At 62.8% G+C, this 23,784-nt stretch overlaps 4 protein-coding genes across 5 annotated transcripts in view; 3 read left to right on the top strand and 1 right to left on the bottom strand.

Annotated features, from left to right (window-relative positions):
• The first annotated feature begins 257 nt into the window (after positions 1-257).
• Positions 258-11,278, top strand: MAMDC4 (MAM domain containing 4). Its single transcript, XM_076355285.1, is given in 29 exon segments — positions 258-320; positions 322-466; positions 910-1,083; positions 1,300-1,425; positions 1,719-1,864; positions 1,990-2,074; positions 2,325-2,453; positions 2,683-2,829; positions 3,033-3,127; positions 3,428-3,586; positions 4,252-4,336; positions 4,794-4,943; positions 5,110-5,217; positions 5,431-5,562; positions 5,848-5,978; positions 6,085-6,190; positions 6,505-6,621; positions 6,859-6,993; positions 7,108-7,238; positions 7,318-7,534; positions 8,019-8,156; positions 8,264-8,385; positions 8,503-8,593; positions 8,874-9,020; positions 9,335-9,469; positions 9,747-9,874; positions 9,969-10,083; positions 10,218-10,393; positions 10,978-11,278. Coding segments are annotated over 29 exon segments (3,681 nt in total). The 3' UTR covers positions 11,026-11,278.
• A 1,242-nt stretch (positions 11,279-12,520) lies between these two features.
• EDF1 (endothelial differentiation related factor 1) lies at positions 12,521-16,213 on the bottom strand. The gene is made up of 5 exons (XM_076355176.1): positions 16,095-16,213; positions 15,858-15,909; positions 14,413-14,573; positions 13,681-13,774; positions 12,521-13,085 (listed from the first exon to the last, which is right to left on the bottom strand). The coding sequence occupies exons 1-5, from the start codon at positions 16,170-16,172 to the stop codon at positions 13,024-13,026; spliced, it is 447 nt and encodes a 148-aa protein (XP_076211291.1). The 5' UTR covers positions 16,173-16,213; the 3' UTR covers positions 12,521-13,023.
• Positions 16,214-16,632: 419 nt separating this feature from the next.
• Positions 16,633-18,623, top strand: LOC143168838 (uncharacterized). The gene is given in 2 exon segments (XM_076355769.1): positions 16,633-17,580; positions 17,583-18,623. Coding segments are annotated over 2 exon segments (1,047 nt in total). The 3' UTR covers positions 17,682-18,623.
• Positions 18,561-23,784, top strand: part of TRAF2 (TNF receptor associated factor 2) — a 27,335-nt gene continuing 22,111 nt past the window's right edge. Inside the window, exons 1-4 of one of the 2 annotated variants that reach the window (XM_076355144.1) lie at positions 18,561-18,707; positions 22,067-22,287; positions 22,903-22,981; positions 23,336-23,434. In XM_076355144.1, coding sequence (XP_076211259.1) covers positions 18,690-18,707; positions 22,067-22,287; positions 22,903-22,981; positions 23,336-23,434 — 417 coding nt within the window. In that variant the 5' untranslated portion in view covers positions 18,561-18,689. Of the gene's footprint in view, positions 18,708-20,449; positions 20,481-22,066; positions 22,288-22,902; positions 22,982-23,335; positions 23,435-23,784 lie in introns of those variants that run through there. The other variant, XM_076355142.1, reaches the window with a different exon arrangement.

The following is a 23,784-nucleotide window of genomic DNA, read 5'->3' as shown; positions in this document are numbered from 1 at the left end:
CAGTTTCCCCCAAAATGGGGGCTGAGACTCGGAGCAGGGGTGTGATATACCAGGCTGGAGGGTCAGTGCCCCCACCCCGGCAGGCTCTGGCTCCCTGAGGGCGCGTGGGAGCGGGGCTGATAGTGGGAGATGGCAAAGCAGGAGATGTGGGAAGTGTGGGGTGCGGGGGCAGTGGTGGGGGGTCCCGTCCAAGGGACAATACCGCTGAGAGCTCAGCACTCCCCCCAGCAGGGTCCCAAACCCGGGAGCCCAGACAAATGCCACCTGCAGGCCACCTGTGCCCTCTGTCACCTGCTGCGGGCACTGTGCCCAGATCCTCGTGGGGTTTTCAGCCCCATGGTCTCTCCCGTAGCTGGGACTGTTCTTCCCGGTGGGTCCACGGTTGTCAACAGCTGCAGCAGCGCGGCCGAGCGGCTCTGCAACTTCGTCTGCGACTGCAGCGACTGCTCTGATGAGAACCATTGTGGTGGGTGCCCAGTCCCCCCCCCGCCCCGATCCCCCAACCCCCCAGCCCCACTCCCAGGCCCTGCTCCTGGGGCGAGAGCAGGCGATGGAGCAGGGGGCACCGTAGGTGCAGGTCCCTGGGGTGGGTGCTGGTCCCTGGGGTGGGTGCAGGATCCCAGGGTGGGTGCTGGGGTGGGTGCTGGTGCCAAGGGTGGGTGCAGGACCCCATCATGGGTGAAGGTCCCCCAGGTAAGCACAGGTTCCCGGAGTGGGTGCAGGTCCCTGAGGTGGGCATAGGTCACCGGGCTGGATGCAGGTTGCCAGGGTGGATGTAGGTCCCCCGGGTGGGTGCAGAACCCCAGGGTGGGTGCAGGTCTACCCAGGTGGGTGTAGGTCCTTGGGGTGGGTGCAGGACCCCAGGGTGGACCCAGCCCTGCCCTGACACCCTGTCCGCCCCACCCTCAGGGTACCTGCGGGGCTCGACTGTGCTGGGCACCCCCTTCACCTGCGATTTCGAGGAGGGCAACTGTGGCTGGCAGGACGTGAGCACCTCAACTTACAGATGGGTGCGGGGCCGGGCCAACCTGGCCGCGTGGGGCATGGGGCCCCACTCAGACCACACCGTGGGCACCAACCTGGGTAAGCGGGAGCTGCTTGGCTGCTGAGCAGGCTCCAGGCACCCACAGCACCACACCTCTGGGCCATGGGTGCCCTGAAGCCAGGGTGCCGGAACACCCATCCTTGTAGGGTGCAGGGGATGCAGCAGACTCATGGTGGGGCAGGAGCGGTGCCAGCCACAGCTCCAGTGCCATCCCATAGGGCTGCAGCCCCCACTCTGCTCTCTGCCCTCCCCAGGGTGGTTCATGGTGACCGTGTCCCCCCCGGCAAAGACCACGGCCACGGCCTGGCTCAGGTCACCAGTGATGAGGGAAGCAGCCGCCACATGCGAGATCAGGGCCTGGTACCACCTCTCGGGAAGCGGTGAGGGTGCCCACGGCAGGCACGGACGGGCCTCAGGGTACCGGGCACAGGGAAGCAACAATGGGGAGCAGTGGGGAGGGACGGGACCATCTGCCCCCATGGCAGGGACAGAGCCACTGGCACCTTGAGATAGGTCCTTGCCATGCTGGCTCGCCTCTTCCATGCTCCGCAAGCAGAGCTGGTGGGACCCGGGGGTCTCATCTCCGGTCCCCAGAGCTGGTGGGGTTTGGTTTCTCCCCGTGGGTACCCTGGGATGCCCAGTGCCGAGGGCCACGTTTTGGGGCTCCCCACAGGACTCAACCAGACGGAGCAGCCGGTGCTGCGTCTGGCCATGGCGTACAGGGACGAGGTGGTGGGGCTGTGGCAGAGCCCCGAGCGCGGAGGCGAGGGCTGGCACCAGCTGGTCGCCTACCCGGGCCGGATCACGGAGCAGTTCCAGGTGAGACAGTGCTGTGTCAGTAACCGGGCACCATCCCCACGAGCTGGGGCCAGAGGAGCCGGGTGATGCACCGGGAGCCGAGGATGCCTGGGCAGCTCATGCCATCCCCGTCCTCTCGTCGGCAGCTCATCTTCTCCCTGACAAAACCGCCCGCGTGCAGGGCAGAGCTGGCGCTCGATGACATCATCTTCAGGAGCTGTGGCTTGCAGGGTGAGTCCCGCTTCCGCTGGGATGAGATGTGAGCCAGGATCCCCAGGGAAATTGGTTTGGGCTTTGCACCCCAGGGGAGCTCTCCCGCTGCCTGCTGTGTCTTGGGGGCACCTTGCCCTGGCCAGGGCATGGGGCCAGTAGTGAAAGCCTGTCCCTCAAGCAACCCGGGAAAGGATGTGGGGGAAGCCCAGCACGTGTCAGGGTGCCTGCAGGGCCAGCCATGTGCTGATGGCGTGTCCCACCACCCCAGAGCCCAGGCAACATGTCTGTGGGGCGGAGGAGAGCTGCTGCGGCCAGGGCTCCTGCCTGGCACAGCACCGCTTCTGCGATGGCACCGACGACTGTGGGGATGGCTCGGATGAGGATGCAATGCGGTGCAGTGAGTACCCCTGGCCCTGGGGAGGGGGTCCTGCCCACTGGCCCCCCGACCGCACTGAGGGTCTGCCCTGGTGGGGCAAAGCCGGGCCGTGGGGCTAGCAGGGTTCACCCCAGCTGTGCCCCATGGCTGTGCGGCCAGAGGGGTAAAAATCACCCTGAGGATTTTGTGGAGGGGTCAGCCCATCACAGGGAGCTCCCTGGGTCACTCTGCTCTCCCTCCCTCCCTTCAGAGTCCTTCACCTTTTGCTCCTTTGAGCAAGGTCTTTGCAGCTGGAAAGCAGAGGTCGGGCAGCCGACGTGGGAGAGGAACACGAGTCTGAACCTGGGGACCATGTACAGCATGCCCACCCGGGACCACAGCAATAACAGCAGGGCAGGTACGTGGCTGGGCACTGGCACCCCAGGGGAGCCCCACCATGGGTCCCTGGGGCATCACTGGCCCTGGGGCAGACATGCCCTCTGGCCCCTGGGGTAACACGTGCCTGGGCTTGGCTTAAGGCTGTGCCGGGAAAACAGTGTCTTGCACCCGCATGCCCAAATGGGCACCACTCAGCCCCTTCCTTACCGGCATCTCCCACAGGTTTTTTCCTCCACGTGGGCAGTGCCTCGGCCGCGGGGGCTGGCGGCCCGGCCCGGCTCAGCAGTCCCACTTTCCAGGCCACCAGCTCCTGCTCTGTGAGTCCTGCTGGGACCCCACGTCACAGCCCATGTGGGCACGGCGATGGCGGGGGACAGGGTCCCCGTGGGGACCCCCACATGGGGCTGGGGCTGCGCTTGGCCCTTTGCTGGGGATGGGCAGCGGGTTTTTGGGGGTGGTTTGGTGGCATCTCCATTGCCCATTGGGAGCTCTGAGCTCCTCCAGCCCCACCTTTGTGAGCATCCCATAGGGCAGCAGCCACGCCATGGGGTGTGGGGGGCTGCGTGCCCCTGCCCTGAGGCTTCGGTGCTCACTCACCCCCCCCTCCCCATCCCCAGCTCGTGCTGTACTGCCACCTCCACGGCTCCACCACCAGCAGCCTCAGCATCTTCTATGTGACCAACTCCACCAAGCACCTGATGAGGGAGAGGACGGGCGACCTGGGCAGCTGCTGGGTCCGGGAGAGAGTGGACTTCAATGTGACGGGGAGCTTCAAGGTTGGCCTGCACCATGCTGGGGCAAGCTGGGCTGCCTGTGGGGCAAGGGGCACAGGGCCACCCCACAGAGGGCACAGGGCCACCCACAGTACACACACATGGGACCAGGGGTAGGGGTTGAACTGGGAACCGGACACCAGAGCTGAGCCTCCTGATGCTGGCATGTGCCACCCTCGTGTCCCTGTGCCCACACCTCCAAATCCCCAGCCCAGGGACCACCCCACTGGAACGGGGAGGGGGAGGTGTCTTCATCCATCCCATGTCACCCCATGCCTTCCCACTGTCCTGTCTGCTGTCCCCCACAGCCACCCACACAACTCAACCCCCCTCTCAGCTGGCCCTGGAGGGCACCCCAATGGCATCCTGAGGGAACCCAGAGAGCACCCCTGGCCAGCTGCAGGCCATGGCTGTGTGCAGGGGCAGCACCATCGCCCCAAGCCCACCGTGGCCCTGCCAGCCCCACCGTGCACACTCCTTCCAGCCACAGCATCACCCCTGCTCCCACTGAGCCCCTTCCTGGGGGAAGCGCGTGTTGTCCGATCACAGGAGCTGGGTTCCCCCATCCCGCGGCTCCTCGGTGTGTCCCCCTGCCCTGCAGCATCACCCATCCCTCCATGCTGTGCAAGGCCCTGTGTTGACGTTGCTGGTGCGGTGCTTCCCTGCAGGTGCTGATCGAGGGGGTGGCTGGCAGCACGGGGACCGTGGCCATCGATGATCTGATCCTGTCTCCAGGCTGCATGCAGGAGCAGGGTGAGCCAGATGGTGGCTGTCCCCCACCCCTGCTCCGGTGTGGGCAGCAGTCCCCAGGAGTCTTGTGCCCATGGCACCATCCCTAAAGGACCCACCGCAGGGTCTGCCTGTCCCTCTGCTCATCACAGTGACCATCCTGGGTGCAGCGTGGCAAGCACTTGCCCTGGGGCCCACAGCTCTGGTTGCCCGGTGTCCTTGTCCTGCAGCTGTGACATTCCATCCCCTGCACCAAAACATCCTGCCCGAGCCATGTCACACAGGCAGCTACCATCAGCCTGCTGCGTCCCCTTCGTCTGGTGGCAGCAGACAGGGCAGGGCAGGGCAGGGATGGGGCTGGCGGAAATGGAGAGCCAGGGAGATGGTCAGGGACAGGGGACCGTGGCTTGAAGGGGTGACGCCAATGATGCTGCCGGGCCCTCTCACCGCCGCTCTCCATCCCGGGGTGTTTCGCCATCAGAGAAGCCTTCGACCACTCTGCTGAGCCGGGCACGTGCCGGCCCCTGCACAGCTGAGGAGGTAGCCTGTGACAGCGGGGGCTGCATCAGCACGGAGCTGGCCTGCGACTTTGCCAAGACATGCGCCGACGGCTCCGACGAGAAGCGCTGTGGTGAGAGCCACGGGCGGGCAGCCGGCTCCCCAGTAGCCAAGTGGCAGAGGGGACCAGAACAGGGTGACTCAGGCACCCCTTGGCTGGCATGGCTGGGGGACGTGGGTGCCCACGCAGGCCCTGGGAAGCGTGGTGGCCTGGCAGGGCTGAGCCTGGGCTTTTGCAGGTGCGACCACCTTTGAGGCGGGGGCTGGGGGCTGGCACGATGTCAGCGTGGGGCGGCTGCGCTGGGGCGTGCAGAGGGCCACCGAGCCTGCCGACACTGTCCTCACAGGTGAGGCTGTTCCCACTGCCGAGACGATGCTCTTTGGTCCCCAGCACTGCAGGGGCTCCCAGGGTGCAGGGACGCCCTGCTCCCACCCGGGCAGGGTGGGTGGGTGCCACCGTGGGAAGGGTGGGGGTGATGCCCAGGCAGGGTGCTGGGCTGGGGGTGCTTCCAGGGATGCAGGGCCCTTGCCCCGACTTCTCAGGGTGTTTCCTTGCCCAGGGGCTTTCCTGGCCCTCCAGGCAGGAGAAGGACAAATGGTGGCTGCTGCAAAGGCACGCACGCCTCTGCTGGGCCCCTCCGGCCCCGCCTGTGCCATGGAGATGAGCTACCACATCCACAGCGGCCCCCAAGGTACCCCCCCCGCCTGGCCCCGGGGTGCCCTGCCTGTTCCCTGCCCAGCCCTGGGGTGCCCTGCCCGCTCCTTGCCCCACGCTGGCACAGGGCAGAGCCCCCCACCCTCTGCCTGCCTTTGCTGCCTCTCCCAGCCCCGCTCTGCCCCATCACACCATCCTGGAGCACGGATGTCCCTGTCCCCTGTGGCTGTGGGCTGGGTGGGTGCCGGGGCCCCAGGGGGCTCCCAGGATGCGGCTGGGGGCTGCTGGTCCCTGCAGCCTCCGCACCGCCTCTTGCACCCAGGCTTCCTCGCCGTCAGCATCGTGGATCACACCACTGGCACCACCCACCTGGCCTGGCACATGCCAGGGCACGGCAGCACAGCCGGGGGACACGTCCGCGTCCCGCTGGGGGAGAGGACACGGCCCTTCCAGGTGCCCCCGGGGGCACAGGGACCAGCCTGGGTGGCTGCTGGCAGGGCAGTGCCAGTGCCAGTGCCACCAGGCACCCTGGGGCTCACCACCGCCACGCCGCCCCTAGGTTGAGCTGCTGGGAATGGTGGATCTGCAGGACTCAGCAAGCGCCGCCATTGACAACGTGACATTCGTGCAGTGCCACCCCGACACGGTGCCGCCGGGGGCTGCAGGTATGGCCAAGGGTGCATGGGCAGGGAGGGCGGCCACGGGCAGGAAGGGACCCCGGCCCCCCGCCCGCAGAGATGGATGCTGCTCCCCCAGGGGCTGCCTGGTGACCGTCACCCTGTCCCCAGCCCAGGGATAGGACCACGGTGCACAAGCCCTGGGGCCGGGGCCGAGCACCCATCCTGCCCCAGGGCACCTGCAAGGGGTGAACTTGAGGAGTGGGACAGGGGAGCAGAGGGAAAGGGACATTTTGGGGACCTGTTTGCTTTTGGGGTGCCTTATCCCCGCTCCCTCACCACGGTCACCTCTCTCTGGCCAGAGCTATCCTGCAACTTCGAGAGGGGCATGTGCGGCTGGTACCAGGATCAGTCCAGCGACTTCAAATGGGTCCGCGGCACAGGGCAGGGGCAGGGCTCTGACCACACCACTGGTTCAGGTAAGGAGCTGGCTCCTCTCCCAGGGACCCCAGGCAGCCCAGGGGACCCCCACAGCCTCCTGTCCCCAGGACCGGGACGTGCCCTGCGCACTCCAAGCAGCCCCATGCCCGCGGGGCGAGCTCAGCCAGGGCAGCCCAGGGGCACCCAGATCCAGGACCGGGGCTGTGGGTGATGCGGGCACAGCTCGGAGCACCCATGTCCGTGTCCCCTCCACCCTCTCTGTCCTCGACACTCAGGCTACTTCTTGGCTGCGGACCCCTCTGCGCCGTGGATCCACGGGCAGCGGGCACAGCTCATCACCTACCGCCAGCAGCCCACCGCCGCCCCACGCTGCCTCTCCTTTTGGTATCGCCTGGCTGGCCCGCAGATCGGTACGCAGCCCCATGGCATCCTCCCAGGGATGCCCCAGCCAGGCTCCACTCCCCTGGGGACAGCAGGGTCCCTGAGGGTTGCAGGACGGCTGCCCAATGCTCCCCTCTGCCCAGGCACCCTGAACCTCAAGCTGCGGCTGGAAGGAGTGGAGGAGACAGTTCTGTGGACACGGCGGGGGACCCAAGGCAGCGTCTGGCACCGGGGACGGGCGACGCTGCCTGCCACAGACCAGCGGCAGTACCGGGTGAGGGCCGGGTCCCCCCCCCGTGCCACCAGGCACTGGTGGGGCGCAGGGCCATCTGATGCCGCTGTCTCGGTGGCAGGTGGCCTTCGAGGCCCTGCGGGACGGGTTCCTGGGGGACGTGGCGCTGGACGACCTGGCATTGACAGCGGGGCCCTGCGGGGCCGAGCTCTCCTGCTCCTTCGAGGCGGATGCCTGTGGGCTGGCAGCCAGTGGGCTGCACACCTGGCTGTGGCAGAGTAACGGCACCGGCACCACCACCGGCCCCCCGGCCGACCACACCACCGGCACCGCCGCAGGTACTGGGGCCACGGCTTCCTGGGGCTCTGGTGGAGCCCTGCTGCCTGCCCTGCCTGCCCTGAGTGTCCTGCCTGCCTCCCCTGCCCTCCATGCCTGCACTGAGCACCCTGCCTGCCCTCCCTGCCTGCCCTGAGCGCCCTACCTGTCCTCCACACCTGCCCTGCCTATCTGCCCTGTGTCCTGCCTGCCCTGGGTGTCCTGCCTGCCTTCCCTGCCCTGCCTATCTGACTTGCGTCCTGCCTGCCCTCCCTGCCTGCACTGCCCAGGATGTGCAGAGGGCACTACTGTACCAGGCTCCCCAGCACTGGGGCTCCCCAAACCTGGAGTTTCCCAGCCCCAGGGCTCCCCAACCCAAAGGGTCTTCCCAACCTGGGGGGGAATCCCCAACCTGGGAGGGCTCCCCAGGCCCAGTGGTCCCCTGGTGCCCACCCCAGCAGGGCCGGGCGGGGGGTCACGGTGCGGGGGCTTCTCTTCCCCCCCCAGGCCATTATATGGTGGTGAGCACGGGCAGGGGTTCCCTGCCTGCGGGGCGTGCAGCTGCCCTCACCTCCAAGCCCTACCAGCCCTCCGCGCCCACCCAGTGCCTGGCCTTCTGGTACCAGCTGAGCGCCGGGACCCCAGGTGAGCGCCATGTCCCCCACGAGGCCCCCAGAAGCATCTCTGGATGGTGGGGGGTCCCACACAGCACAGTTCCGGACCTCCCCCTCCATGGCGGGTGCCCTGGGCAGGCTCCCTCGGCGTATTTGTGGAGCAGAGCGGGGTGCGGAGGAAGGTGATGGGCGTGACAACCATGGAGGGGGATGCCTGGCACCGCGGCCATGTCACTGTCCGACCGGATGGGGACTGGCAGGTGAGATGGGGCAGGGTGCCAGGGACCCCACGGCGGGGAGGGGGACAGGTTGGGGGTGACAAGGGGTGCATGGTGGCTGCCAGCCTCAGAGTGCCGCCCTGCACACCCCTCTGGCAGGCGATATTTGAAGCAGTGGGAGCTGGGGGCGACCACGGGTACATTGCTCTGGACGACCTGCAGGTGTCGGACGGAGCCTGTCCCAAGCCAGGTGAGAGCCCATGCTGCGGGAGCACCGTGGACTGGCTGGGGGACATGGGCACCCCATGGGGGCACATGGCCGTGGGGATGGGGACAGCCCATCACAGCTCTGCCTTGGCCGCCGGGCACCCTGCTCCTGCCCTGAGCTTGGCCTGGCCCAAAGCTGAGGGCAGTGGGGAGGGGGCTGGGGGCTTCTCCCCCCCCGCCCCGATGCCCCATCTCCCACCGGGCAGTGCAGGGTAGCAGGTGCCTGCAGCGCTGGGTGCATCACAGCCCCCCTTTCCTCCCAGCATCCTGTGACTTTGAGCGGGACATGTGCGGCTGGAGCAGCCCCTCAGACCCCCGCCTGCACAGCTTCGCCTGGGGCTGGAAGAGTGGGGTCCCCCTTGCCAAGTACCCTGGCCCTGAGCAAGATCACACCCTGGGCACAAGGAATGGTAGGAGACACCCATCCCTCCCAGGGCACCCTGGCATGGCCAGAGGGAGGAAGAGGAGCTGGGAATGGGTGGGATCACCGATGAATGTCCCCCCCCAGCTCCAGTGTGTCCCAGGGGGCCTGGCTCCACAGCATCGCCATCCCCTCCTCGCCTGAGAGGGACAGCTTGGTCCCAAAGGCAGTGAGGAGTGGGGCTGGGGGGGGGTGCAATCCTCTGGGCACTGCTCTGGGCATTCTGGGAGGGGGGGGGAGCAGGACACGCGGGGTGGGCTGCAGAACTGGGGGACACCCTGCGCTCTGTCCCTGCCCATCCAGGTCACTACGTGCACTTCGACACCAGCGTGCTGGGCCTGGGGGGTACCACTGCCCGGCTGGAGAGCCAGCACCTGCCTGCTGCTGCTGACGCCTGCCTGCGGTTCTGGTACCACATGGACATCCCGGAACACCTCTGTAAGCACTGCAGGTGCAGGGAGGAGGTGCTGTCCCTGGGGAGGGTGTAATGAGCCCACGATGGGAGCGGGGAGGCTCGGTCAGGGGCTGCAAACCCCCTCCCCACCCACAGGACCATGGACACTCTGGTGCAGCTCCGGCTGGGCGGTGGGGATGGCCCGCTCCCGCTGGGTGCCGCCATCCCAGGGCAGGATGGCACAGCCGGGAGGGCCCAGTGGCTCTCGGGGGCTCTGGGCGGCCATTGATGCCAGGGCACCTGTCCCCCTCCACGTTGCAGCCGGCATGGAGCTGCGGGTGATGCTGCACAGTGCGTCGGGGCGGCGAATAGTGTGGAGCGTGGTGGGGCACCGGAGCCGGGGCTGGCGGGGCAGCGTGGTGCCCGTGCAGAGCCTCAGTGAGTTCCAGGTGAGCAGGGCCCCTCTGGGGTGTAGGGTGCCCTTCAGGGGTGTGGGGTGCCCTCCCCATGCATCACCCCCCAAGACGCCATCTTCCCCCACAGATCATCTTTGAGACCACCACGTGGAGGTGGCCGATGGAGGGGACGGTGGCACTGGATGACATCATGTACAGTGCCGGGAGGGGCTGCCATTCCAGCCCAGAGGTGCCAGTGGAAGGTGTGGGGCCAGTTCTGGCTGCAAGCTGAGAAGGGTCAACCCAGCGCTGCTCGGGGTGCTGGCACTGAGGCTGGGGCTGGAGCCAGCTCTCCTGGGCGGTGGGTCAAGCCTGGCAACATCTCCTCCCCCTGCAGAGAAATCCTCCAGCAGCTTTGTGGTAGAGGTGGTGCTCAGCTTTCTCCTGGCCGTCATCGTCCTGGCGCTGGTGTCCGCCGGAGGATGGTACTGGATGAAGCAGCGAAGGCTGGCGAGCGGGACGCTGTCGGAGAGCAGTGCTCCCCAGGGCTTCGACAACATCACTTTTCGAGATGTAAGGACAGGGAGGGGTGAAGGGCTTTCCCCCTTGCCCCCAACTGCACCAAAACAGCATTTTCCTAAAAGCTCAGCAAATCCCAACAGGCTTCCCCTGAGCCCACACTCTGCCAACACGTCAGGGAGGTGCAAAGGGCTCTGCCTCTTATCTGGTTGCCGATGAACAAGTGACCCTGAGCTGTAGGACTGACCTAGAAATGCTGCTGCTGCCATCAGGCAGTTGCTCCAGAAAGAGCTGAGGCTGCGATCCTCCTCCCCAGAGCCCTGCAGGGAGCGGGTCATGCAAACATTGCTCATCCTCTTCAAGCCAGCAACTTAAAACTCTGAGAGGCAGCTTAAGCTACAGTTTCCTTTGACGGGTTTGGTGCCATGTAGTCCCCAGCAGAGCCACCAGCCCCAGGACTGACCCCAAAAGAGGACGCGGAGCCCCCTGGGCACGCTGAGGGGTTTGGTTCCTCTGCTGGGGTCGTGGTGGGCCAGCACGCACGTTCTCCCCTCTGCAACCTGGAAGAAGCCCTTGTATTTCAAATTAGACACAGCCTGTGCTTACTGTAACCAATTCCCATTCACCCTTCTTTACAGGACAAGGTCATTATATCTCCAGTGCCAAAAGAAGGGGATGAAGATTGAAATAATAAGCCAGCAGCAGTAATTGCCTACTCACACCCGCGAGGTGTATGCAGGGCAGAGCATCCCTCCAGCAAGACCTCACACTCCAGCAGCCACCTCTGGCCCCTGGCATCCGACATCAGGCAGTGGGGAGCTGCTGCGGGCGCTCACCCCGGGGTGCCGGCCCCGCAGAGGGACGTGCCGCTGCCTCCACTACCTCCAAGCGCTTGGGAAAAGCATTGTTGTCTTCTGTAACATGAACTTTCTGCACCAAGACGTAGTGACGTACCCATGCTTTGACAAGCGCCGTCAGCAGGAGTTTCTTGCAGCGGCCATCCTCGTCTGAGCAGGGTCCTGGCCGTGGAAGGGGGCGAACTGCGCAGTCCTGGCCCCCCCAGGGCTGGGCAGATCAGCGGGTGCTGCATGGGGCACGAGCCCCTTCCCACACCCAGGATTAAGCACAAGAGCTCCCAGGGGACAGAGCCACCCCGGGGGGGGGAAGCCCAGTGCTTCTGCTGGTTTTGGAGGGGGGGCTTGGGGAGGGTGGAGAGGTGGCTGGGAGGGCAGGGAGCAGAGTGGGGGGCACCACGCAGCACACCCGAGGGCGGAGAGCAGCCCTGACCCCACTGAATGGGTGCCCACTTACCGCAGGACTGCCCACGTGCCTTTCAACGGCTCTTGATAATTTGCATTTAAATGTCATTGGGGAAAGAAAAATGTTCCCAAGGTGCAGGCTGGGCTCAGGGCCAGGGCACCCACACCTGCACCCAAGGCCACCCTAAGCCCAGGACCCCTCTCTTTCCCCCCCCCAGCTTTCAAAACTTAATTTAATACTGTGCAACCCCTAAGCAGCCCATAGCCAAAGCAGCCACCCAAGTACAACAGCAGACAGACCGGTTCAGCTGCTGCGTGGGTGAGCCGCCCATTAGGGATCCTGCTCTCCTCAAACTCCCCGAGCTCTTCCGGAGGGGATCGGGGCGTCCTGCGTTCCCAGTTTGCGACCAAAGCCTGTTTTTCCTCTCACCCTGCCGCAGACAACTCTCCCTTCAGCTCTGTCCCACTTAGGTTATGCCACAGTTACGCCGAGCACCATCCCTCCAGCTCCACCACTGCGCCGTCCTGGCACGAACGAGCCCCCAGCAAACCTGTGCTTGTGCGAGCTGGGCAAGGGCGGAGGCGAGAGGTAAGGAGGGCTCTGGCTTCACAGAAACGCCCGACTGTCTCCGCATCCGTCTTGCTCTGTAGAACGCCACAGAGACTCCACTCACCTCCGCACAAGATAAAACCACAGTATTGATTTCATCTCTGGGCTGCAAGCCAAAGCTGCAGTCCTCACCGACAGGGGAAGGAGCAGAGCAGCCAGGCGGGCTGTGACAGCGCTGGCCGTTACCCCGGACGCGCCAGGTAGCCCCACTAATCGTGCTTCCAGAAGGAACAGGGTGCTGCAGCTCCAGTCACGCCCAACCACAAAAATTTACTACCAGCTGGTAAACGTGCAGCAACTACCCCGTGCAACTGAAGGGTATCAAACTTTATTATAGATCTCTTTAAAACAGGCTGGAAGGAACAAACAAAAATGTCATTGTGATGCAGTGACCAAGTCATCATTTCAAATGCAGACACTGATCAACCCCAACTCTCCCAAATTATTTATATATAATATATCCCACCCGTCCCCCAAATTGTTCCAATTAAATGATCACATTTCAGACCACCCCAAGTGCCTTAACATTAGCTGCTTCTAAACACCAAGACGCACATGTTTTCTGGCAAATCAGATGCAGTATTTTTTTGGGTTTAGTTCCTCAATCTCTGGAAAGGAGGAAGGAAAAACAAAATCAGGAAAATCGCTTCTTTAAGGTTGCCTTTTTACAGCAGGTACAGATTCAGCAGATTTCCCCCCCAAAGCAAGTCTGAAACCCTCTTGTTCAGCTTGGCAACACGAAGAGAGATTCTGGTGGTTAAGGAGAACCAGCCAGACGAGATCAGTCTGAACAAACTGATTTCGAGGCTTTGTTGTCACTTCCCTTTGGGGCCAGTCTCCAGCGGTTTTCCAATATCCTTCCCCCGCAGTTTAAGGCCTGGAATAAGACAAAGCAGACGACCACCATCAGCTGCCATCAGCACTCGATCATTCACCTGATCGCTTTACTTCCTCAAATTTTTGCTACAAGGAAGAGAACATCCAAAAAAGAGGGCAGGAGAACCAGAGTTAGGGAGAATCCTACTTTAGTTTCTAGGAGGACCACGCTAGTTTCAGACAACGCTCCCAATTCTTGCTTGTCCACCGACCATCTTCCTAGAAAATGGTATCTGAACCGGCCCAGGAGAGTAACACCAATACTAGCGGCCGCAAGACACTTTCCCCAAGTATAATCAGGCCTTCATGGGTCTCAGTATCTTGTTGATTTTGGGGGGGACAGCATACGGGGGTGGTCCCCAGGGCATGGCCCCGCGCAAGAAGATGAAGAACAAAGGAGAACAAGAGCTCCGAGTTCTGGCTTCAGGCAGCAGATCCAAGTTTTATCAGAACACGGCTTAATGACACCGTACCCACGATAACCTACAGCCAGCAACTGTTCCCGACGTGGAAAATGGAAGTAACTTAAACCAAAACATCCCTCCTAGGCATGGAAAACATTATTGCTATTTCTGAAGACTCCTTTCTCAACTTACCAATGGCTCTTTCGATCTTGCCCATAACCTGGTTATTGGGGATTGCTCTTCCCGATTCGTAGTCAGCAATAACTTGTGGTTTTTCATTGATTTTCTAAAAGGAGAGGATGCGTCTCAAACGCTGGCTCCATACACAGCAAACACTCAGCACCAACCCCCCAGTACTCACGCAGATAAGTAACAGCCTCTAATTATGCCAGGATCAGAAGACAAAGTGCTCCTTCCAGGCTTACTCCATTGCCATTATCGCCCCCCTCCACTATCTGAGTGTCACAGCGACGGTGACACCCATCCTGGACAGACTTCCACTTCCCTCGGCCTCCCAGGAGGAGCAGCAGCACTATGTATTGCTGTTCCTTAAGACAGCAGTGAGCTTCCGAACGCTGCATCAGGCCCAGATGGTACAAAAAAACCTCACGTCGGTGCTGAGTCGATGGCAGGAGAGGGGAAGAAAAAAAAGCCTCCTACCAGCTCACCAGCCACAGCAACGCTCCGTCTCCAAGCAGGTGTTCAAGGGCTGCACAGAACCCCCTAAAACATTTCCTACATAACTAACGTTGCCTGGAGATCAGACATCAGAGATGTTGCGTCCACCAAACTTCCCGCTCACGATACCATCCCACTGCAGCTGCCCACGAGGGGACAGGAAAAGTGCCCACCTTCACCTCGAGGTGCCTAAACCTGCCTCAGGAGAGCAGGAGCAGAGGCCAGCAGGCCCCGGGCCATACTCACTGTGGCCAAGTCCTTCTGTGTCATGCCCTTGCTCTGTCGGCCTTGCTGGATCACTTTGCCCACCTCCAGGGGAACTCTGTCATGGTGCAGCTCTTCTGTTTCTCGGTCGAGCTTGGCCGTGTTCTTTGTAATAAAGTGTTGTTTGTTTTGGCCTGCTGCCCCTATCATTCAAAGCAAGAACAAAAAAAACAAAACCAAGGACAAACAAAACAAGGCTCAGAGCTGCACCAAAAAGTATCAAAGCACTTTTTCTATGCGCTCAGCTGCCCAGGATCCCAGGGAGCTTTCAAGATTTCAACATGTCAACGTCAGCACTGATCTCAACCAGATCCTGCCTGCTGCAGGTCCCAGAACACGTTATCTTAATCCTGTTAATGCTGGTGCCAAACACAGCCATGCAGAGCCCTCCCCTTTCTTTACTTCGCGTCTGAACTTCTCTCCAGATGGGCAAGATTTTGCTGTTGCTGGGGGATTTAACATTCAAACTTCACTCCAGACACATGTTTGTGCTACAGCGTGGGGGGGGTTATGTATTTGAACTTGTAACCTTGTTTGCTCAGGTATAAGGCAGCATGAATTAAGTGGCTTTTAATCAATTTTCTGATGCCTTTTACAAGTAAACTCTAACTCTACTTAGCTTTGCTGAAAGCCCGAGGTTCAAAAACATGCTATTTGTTTTGTCTCATTTTAGTTACGGTATTTAAGTCATAGTTTGAATCCTTTCTCTCACGTTAGTCTCTGACATTCAGTCTCTTGATAAAACTGACTAAATCTTGTTCAAGGATCATCTATTTATTTATTTCCAACCCTCATAGTCTCATCCCTATGGTGAGAGAACCTGAGAATTTACATCGGACAGGAAGCAGGGAATTTTTAAAGAGCAACGCCACAGGAAGATAAGCCGTCACCGAAATCCTTAAGCATGTTACCAACAAGAGAAGTAAGCGGCAAAAACTGGGAGCTTCAGTTTTGTGATCATGAAGGCTCTTCCAAGAGCCTGGCAGCCTCAAGAATACTAATGCTCTTGCTGACGTTTGTATTTATATTCGCTCTGACACCAGACACTAGCCAGAGCGCAGCTCTGGGCAACCAGAAACTCGAAGCCGGCTACAGGGGAGCGCTCCCCGCTCCCCCGGGGTGCTGCCCACCCTCCCCGGGGCGCCCGGTGCTTCCCCAGTGGGAAGCTTCCCTATGTGGCCCCAAGTCAGGGCGGCCTTTGGCTTAGCTGGGGAGCGCTGCCTTCTGCCCCAGCTCCTCCAGGCGACCGCCTTCAAGAGCGACCCGGGGGGCCGGGCCTGACGCCGGACCGGGGGGGGGCCCACGCACGGCACCGCACCGCACCGCTGCCGGGGAACGGCGCCCGCAGGGCCGGGCTCCCCGGGCCTCCCCCCTCCCCGCCGCCGCCGCCGCCGGCTGTCTGGGGAGCCAGGCCGCGGGATACCCACACTTCTTGGAGGTCTCCACGTCCTCTCCGCGCCGCTGGGCCGCCAGGATCGCCTGGAGAGAGTAAGGGTGCCGAGGTGAGCGCTCCGCTACTCGGAGTCGCCCCCTCAGCACCAGCCGGGCGCTGGCCGCAGGCTCGCCCGGGCCTCGGCCGCAGGCTCGCCCGGAGGCTCGCCCGGGCCTCGGCCGCGCCAGGCCCAGGCCGCTCCGCCGCTCCTCGCCGCGAGTCACCCGCTGACCTGCTTGGACTTGGCCTGGGCCGCGCTGGGGCCCTTCTTGCGCAGCACCGTGACCGTGTCCCAGTCGCTCTCCGCCATGGCACCGGCACCGACCCCGCCCGCCGCCGCGCGCCGCCGTCCGGGGCCGCGCCCGCCGCTCAGGGGCCGCGCCCCAACGCTCGCCCCCTGGGCGGTGGGGCCGGCCGCCGCGCCCGGCGATAGGGTGGCGCGCACGCCCTTCAGGAAAGGCGGCCTCTCATTAGTGGGGAGAGACGCGACGGCGGCGGGCGGGGCCTCGGGATCCTCAATAGACTTCGGCATAACAGCCATCCAGGCGTGACGCAGCTGGTCACAACAGGCACAGGAAGCCAGCAATCGGCCCGCTCGCTATGCGATTGGCTAGTGTACGCGCCAGGCTGGAGGCGGGCGGGCACGCGCCTGTGCACTCTGAGAGGCTGCCGTCACTGCCGATAACCCGGTGCCCAGAAGGGATTGGCTTACTCCTCGGCGCTGTCAGAATCGCTGACCAATAGCCGCGCCCGGCTGGGCAGAGCCGGGCATGCGCCGTGGCGGCGGTTCGCGGCGGGGCGGCGGCGGCAGTGGCTGCCTCCGCTCGGCCGCCCCGCTCCCCGCCGCCCCGCTCCCCGCCGCCTCGCCCGTCCGCGTCGGTTCCCGGACGCCCCCGGGAGGCCGCGGCCGGAGTGCTGAGGACCCGCCCCGGGCGGCAGCCGGCGGGGGAGGGCGGCGTGGGGCCTTCCCGCCTGCCCCGTGCCTCGGCGCGGGGTGGGGGGGAGGATTGAGGATAACGCGGGCGTTTTGCGGAGGGCCCTTCCTGCCGCCGGAGGAGCGCCGTGCCCGGGGACGGGGGTTCCCTTCGGGCCTCCCGCAAGGCGGAGCGGAAGGAGTCCCGCTCCCCGGCCAGCCCCGGCCCTCGGGGCGGGGGTCGGCGGTGCGCGGCCGCTCCGGTGCCGGTCACAGCGGGCGCAGCGCTTCGGCCGCTGGACGGAAAAGCTCAGCCGGTTGCGTCCGTTCCGCGGGAAACCTGCGTAAGGCCGCGGGTGCGAGGGAAGCTCTGCCTGTGAAGGGCAGCAGCGTCCGGGCTCTTCCAGCCGGGAGGCGGTGGAGCCCCTCAGCCCTGCGCCCGAATCACCCGAAGGGTTCTGCAGTAAAGGCGGGAAAACCCGAACCTCTGGCTCTCGTCACTGCTGAAATAAGGGGCGCGGGAGGGGGGACGGGAGCTGGAAATCCTTGGCGGTGCTTTTGCAGGTCCTCCTCGTGGCAAAACGCGGGGGGAGCGGCTGGGTTCCAGCTCGCGGGTGATCCGGGCGTTGCTCAGAAATCGGGCGCCCCGAGAGCGCGGGGGGTTTCCCCTCCGCGCAGTCGGTCGGTGCCTCCTGTCACCGCAAGGCCCTTGGCCCCGACCACCCGGGAGGCCTGGGAGAGAGCGGTTTTGGGACGTGGAAGCGGAACGCTGATGAGGCGCGTTGCTCTGTGTTGCGAGACTCGCTCCGCTGGCTGCGCGGTGGCAACCGGGGTGTCGCAACGGTGGGCGAATTCGGAGCGGCCCCTGGGCTGCGTCCCACGGCTGGCGCTTCAGGGCGTTGCTGATGGTTTCCTGCCTCTGGGAACAGCACGTCCTGCCCTCGGCGCTGCCGCCGGGGTCAGGGTTCATTCAGGAAACGGAGAGGGGTTTTTCTTCACCGAATTACGTCAGCCAGCCAAGAACTTCAGCAATGTAGAGGTTTTCACACTCGCTTTCCCAGATGAGCGCAGCTGTGCTGGGAACAAGGGACGTTGCGGCGGAGTGAGTCAAGCGGTGCCAGCGCGGATGCGCAGCAGCGCCCGTCCCGGGGGGCTGCGCCGTGCCCTGCCCGGTGCTGACACGTGCACGGGGATGTGCCTCGTCCCCAGCACCCCGGCCCCCGTGGGAGTCCCCACAGAGTCACTCGCACTGGCCCTGCGGGGAGCATCTCGCCTCGACGGGCGCCTGAGCGGCACGCGGCCCCACACCAAGGGCTCGGTGCTTCCCCGAGCTCGCCTGCAGCCAGCTCAGCCCGCGGTGCGGCATCAGGCCACGGCGAGCTGCCTTGATTTGCCTCCCTGTTCCGACCCCCTGCGCTCCTGCGCCGTCCTCGCAGCCGGGATTAGAGGGAGAGACACCTTGGCTGCTCCGTCGGGGGTAGCCCTAGACTGGTCGCGCCTGGTTCTGACCGGAGAGGATTTCCCCGGCGCCGGGTGAATTCCCCGCGCGGTGAGAACGAGACCTTCCCTGCCCTGCCGGCGCGGGAGGCAGTAAAGCCCCGAAGCCCTCACGCCGCCTCGTCGTGAGCCCGGGGAGGGCACCGGCAGCCCCTGGCGTGTCAGCCGAGGCGGGGGGACGCGCGGGCTGGGGACCCCGAGCGAAAAACCCTGCCGCTGTGACCTTTCGCTGAGCGAGTTCCCCCGCGAAAAGCACCTCACGCTGACCTCACTGCCGCGTGGCGAGCAGCTGCGTTTCCCCCCACATTTTTTTTTTTCTTCTCATTAAACCGAAACCCGTCTGCCACCACCCGTCCTGCCCGGCACCTCCGGCATCCACTTTCCCTCCGAGCGGGTGCCGCGGGCCGCAGGCCGGCCATGGCGCTCTGCGCGCAGGTAAGCGAGCGCCCGGCGCCACCCAAAATGGCCAAAGGGCATCTTAGAAAAACCTTCCAGGGGCCGGGGCTCACCCCCGGGTCCCTCCCGGGGGAGCGGGGGGTTCTTGCCCGGCCCGGCTCTGGTGGGTGAGGGGGGTCGTGGCGGGAGGGTGGCCGTCCCCGCAGGGTGGGACCCCGGGGTGGGGGGTCAGGGTGCCCCCAGGCAGAGCATGGCTGTCCCTCCGGGTCCCCCACCGGCAGGCGCGGGGGGTGGATGAAGGGGTCCCGTTCCCAGCGGGGTCGGCCTGAGGCAGGGATATGGCGGTGGGGACAGCGGGGGGGTGATGCTGGGGGAGAAGCGACAGAGGACAGGGGTGATGGGGGGTGACTGTGCGAGGGGGTGACACGGGGGAGGTGATGCTGCGTGTGGGGTGACTGGGGGGTGCTGAGGGGAGGTGACACTGGGGGGGGGGTGCCTGAGGGAGAGGTGACAGTGGGGGTGACTGGGGGCGTAACTGGGGGTGTGACAGCGTGAGGGTGTCTGGGGGGTGTTTGGGGCAGAGGTGACATTGGGGGGGTGTCTGGGGGTGACAGGGGTAGGTGATGGTCTGGGGTGACAGGGGTAGGTGACAGTGTGGGCTGTCTGGGGGTGACAGGGGTAGGTGATGGTCTGGGGTGACAGGGGTAGGTGACAGTGTGGGCTGTCTGGGGGTGACAGGGGTAGGTGATGGTCTGGGGTGACAGGGGTAGGTGACAGTGTGGGCTGTCTAGGGGTGACAGGGGTAGGTGATGGTCTGGGGGTGACAGGGGTAGGTGACAGTGTGGGCTGTCTGGGGGTGACAGGGGTAGGTGATGGTCTGGGGGTGTCCGGTGGGGTGACAGGGTAGGTGATGGTCTGGGGGTGACAGGGGTAGGTGACAGTGTGGGCTGTCTGGGGGTGACAGGGGTAGGTGATGGTCTGGGGTGACAGGGGTAGGTGACAGTGTGGGCTGTCTAGGGGTGACAGGGGTAGGTGATGGTCTGGGGGTGACAGGGGTAGGTGACAGTGTGGGCTGTCTGGGGTGACAGGGGTAGGTGATGGTCTGGGGGTGTCCGGTGGGGTGACAGGGTAGGTGATGGTCTGGGGGTGACAGGGGTAGGTGACAGTGTGGGCTGTCTGGGGGTGACAGGGGTAGGTGATGGTCTGGGGTGACAGGGGTAGGTGACAGTGTGGGCTGTCTAGGGGTGACAGGGGTAGGTGATGGTCTGGGGGTGACAGGGGTAGGTGACAGTGTGGGCGGTCTGGGGGTGACAGGGGTAGGTGACAGTGTGGGCTGTCTGGGGGTGACAGGGGTAGGTGACAGTGTGGGCTGTCTAGGGGTGACAGGGGTAGGTGATGGTCTGGGGTGACAGGGGTAGGTGACAGTGTGGGCTGTCTAGGGGTGACAGGGGTAGGTGATGGTCTGGGGGTGACAGGGGTAGGTGACAGTGTGGGCTGTCTAGGGGTGACAGGGGTAGGTGATGGTCTGGGGGTGACAGGGGTAGGTGACAGTGTGGGCTGTCTGGGGTGACAGGGGTAGGTGACGATGTGGGGTGTTCGGGGGGAGGGGGCGGGGTGTGGCGGTGACGCCGGAGGCCGTTGGCCCCGCCCCAGGCCGGCCCGTTGGGAGGCGGGGCCGTTGCTAGGCGCCGGCGCGGCCGGGGGGGGGCGCGGCCTGGCGCGAGCGGGCCCGGCGGGGCGGGGCGTCCTACACGTGTCCGGTGGGCGGGGCCTGGGGGCGCTTCCGGTGCGGGGCGCGGACGGAGGCGGCCGGTGAGTGCGGCGCTGGCTCCCCCCCTCCCCCTCCCCCCTCCCCCTCCCCCCCCCCCCCCGGTACCGGGAAGGACGAGGGGCGGCGGAGCAGGGGGCCGCGGAGGAGACGGGCGGGCCCTGCCCCGTGCGGCGGCGCCCCGGGCCTCGCTCCGCCTTGAGCCCGGCCCGGCCGCGGCCCCTCCTCGCGGCGGGCAGGCTGGGGCGCACCGGGGGGGGAAGCAGCCTCCCGCCAGCGGGGGGGGCGGGCGGGCGGGCTCGGCTCCCCCGGGTCACCGTGGTGCGGGGAGGCTCCGCCACCGCTTCGCAGCCTGGGAGGCGTTCCTCCCCGTGAGGGCGGTGGCTGCGGCCGGGGCCGGCGGCGGTGGGGTCTCCGCTCGCGGGGGCTTCCAGAGCCCCGAGGGAGCCGGTCCGGCCCCACGCCCCGTCCCGAGCGGGCGGCCGGGGCAGGCGCTGCCCGGGCCTCCGCCCGCCTCACGTTGTCCCTTGCGGCCCCCGGGCATCCCGGGAGGTGGGCGCACCTGGGACTGTAGGAGTAACGTGGCGGGGAACGGACGGTCTTGATGCGACCGAAGAACGGAACTTGCGTTAAAGACCCGGCTAAAGATGTGCAGGGTCGGAATAACGGCGCTCGGGCCGGTCGCACGCCGGAGCCTGCCGGCACGGCTCCTGCCGGGGTGGCGGGGGCGGCAGAGGCCCCCGCAGCAGCCGGGGCCGCGGTGGTGGAGAAGGCATCCTCGTTAACGCCGTCCGCGTTCTGGGATCGCTTCGTCAGCTTTAACGGCTCCTGCTACGGGCAAAAGAGGGACGTTACCCGAAGCCTGAAAGGCGCGGGGGAGCCGAGCGAGCCTGGCCGCTTCCTCGGCCGCGCTGGTTGAAGGCAGTACCTGGATGCGCTGCCTGACGCGTTTCAGGTGGCTGCGGGACGTGGTTGCAGGGCACGAAGGCGGGAGATGCATCTTTAGGTCACCGTAAGCGGTCAAAACAACGGCATTTTGTTCTTTTCCTCCTTTCTGATTTGCTTGTGACTCTCAAAGCTTCGTTTTCCAGCCCTCTGGAGAGCCCTGTACCCCTGCCTGGGCACTGCCAGCAGATCTGGGCTCCGCTGCGCGCACGGCGTCTCCCCGGGACCGGATGGCTCTGGGCAGAATTACGGTCCTTTTTGACAACTGACAGATGTGAAAACAAGTGGTGGTAGGCTGTGGTTACCTCAGTCGGTGCCTACAGGTTTTTGGTGGACTGAGGTGATTTATTTATATTCCTGATCAGCTTTAGGACGGTTTTTTACCTTGTTTTGGGCCAGAAGCCTTGATTTCTCCAAGTAGGCTGCATTTCAATAAACTTGGACGGGGATTTTAGTGAGGTCTGTTCACCCTGTCTCTTTGTTCTGGATTTAATTCTAAAATTAACTGTAAAGTTTCTTTCTGTATTTTTAACTAGGTGGAGGCAGACTTGTGGTTTGCATCGGTGTGTTTACCTGTGGTGTTGGGTTTTGGGTGCCAGTGTAATACGCTGTGAGTAATGCAGTTTACATGAAAAATCACCACCGTCCAGTTATAATCAAACAGGGAAAATATTTTTATTTTCAGGCTCTGGAGATACAGCCAGAATTTTTCGTTCACATGGCAGCAGCAAACTCTACTCCGCCTGGCTCTCTGGATCTAAACCAGCCTGGATTTGCAAAGGAGATCCTGGGAACTAAACTGGAGGTCAAATACCTCTGCTCCGATTGCAAGAATATATTGAGGAGGCCGTTTCAAGCTCAGTGCGGACATCGCTACTGTTCCTATTGCCTGAAGAAAATTATAAGGTAACTTTTGTGCCTTCAGTCTGAAGACAAAATGCTTGAAAAGGCATTTTCCAGCAGAAAAGGAGAGAAAAGTCTCGTTTTCAGGGCCTTCTCAGCGAGGGAGCTGTTTAATCGTTGAGGTTCAGCATCGGGTCTTCTTTAAGGGAATGTGTAATCTCTGACTTGCTTTTATTGTTCCGGGGGTTGCTTCAGAGTTCCCTTTTCCAGAATCTCCCGGATTGTTTTTGCTGTTCAGGTGGCGATCCAGGTGGATCACCCATCTCCTTCAGCCTTCCTCACAGCTGCTGAAGGAACTTGCTCCTAAAAGTCATCGTATGGTTGTCGTGCCACAATGGGAGAAATTTAAGCATATGCTGCCTTCCAGAAAAGTTTCGTAGTGTTCTCTCTCGCTCTTGCCTTTAAGTGAGGGAAGTTGAATAGAGCGGTTAATCGGGAGAAGAAAGAAAATTAGAATCAGAAATGGGCGTCAAAAATACACGTGAGCAAAGGCTCAATGTGTTGTTTTAAAAATAAGAAAATGTTTTAATTTTATAATATTACCAGAAGTCGTTTTATCATTAAATCATTAATCGGTCTCTTTTTGTTGTGTTTGATCATTGTTTTTCTGTCTGCTAGTGCCGGACCTCAAAAGTGTGCCAGCTGTATTCAGGAAGGAATATACGAAGAAGGAACTTCTATTTTGGAAACAAGCTCGGTAAGAAAAAATGCATTTTTAAAAAATGAAGAAGCTCACCGATGTCGTTAATACCACTTGCAGTTTTTGTTTAAAACACAAGTTCTGAGAATCCCTTATTCCTAGGAAACATTTTCGTCAGTAGTGAGAGTTATGATTAATGTGGCGGACTCCCCAGCTTCTCAAATCCAGGTCATGTTAATATAGCGGTGGCCTACTTAAGCGCTGTAATAATGATTAGTTTGCCATTAGCACACCTGTGAGGATGCGATGTGGCAACTGGCCTGGGAGGAGTCTTAGTAAAGAATTAAGAGACCCGACCAAAACCCCGACCCCTCAGTAATTTTTGTGGTTTGCTTGTTTTTTCCATTTTAGGCTTTCCCAGACAACGCAGCTCGTCGGGAGGTGGAAAGTTTGCCTGCTGTCTGTATTAACAGCGGCTGCACTTGGAAGGGGACTATTAAAGAATACGAGGTAAAGATCAAAGCAAGGCTTTCGATGTCTGCGTCCTTTTTCTTTCCTCTGTGTTTGGGCAAAGTTCAGGCGGTTTTTTTGCCTGTCCGCTGACACTGGCAGTGGTGGTGGGAGCTGTCAGCTTCCTGGACTTCACTGTAAGCTGGAGCGATTTCTTGGCTGAGGTAGGTTTGTGTGCCCTGCTGAGGGCACAGGCTGAACTGAAACAATTTCAGATTTCCTTGTGATCGCAGGCACCAAGCATGTCCCTTCCGTGGTGGGAACCACCCGCTCTATCTCCAACTCCTTTCTTGCTATAAAAGACTTTCTGCTCTAACTGTCAAGAAACTATGCTGTGCCATGAAATTGTT

This window comes from Aptenodytes patagonicus, chromosome 18 (genome assembly GCF_965638725.1).
Source record: "Aptenodytes patagonicus chromosome 18, bAptPat1.pri.cur, whole genome shotgun sequence".
In the NCBI taxonomy this organism is placed as follows: domain Eukaryota; kingdom Metazoa; phylum Chordata; class Aves; order Sphenisciformes; family Spheniscidae; genus Aptenodytes; species Aptenodytes patagonicus.
The sequence above is the reverse complement of the archived record's forward strand: the minus strand, read 5'-3'. Positions and strand labels throughout refer to the sequence as shown.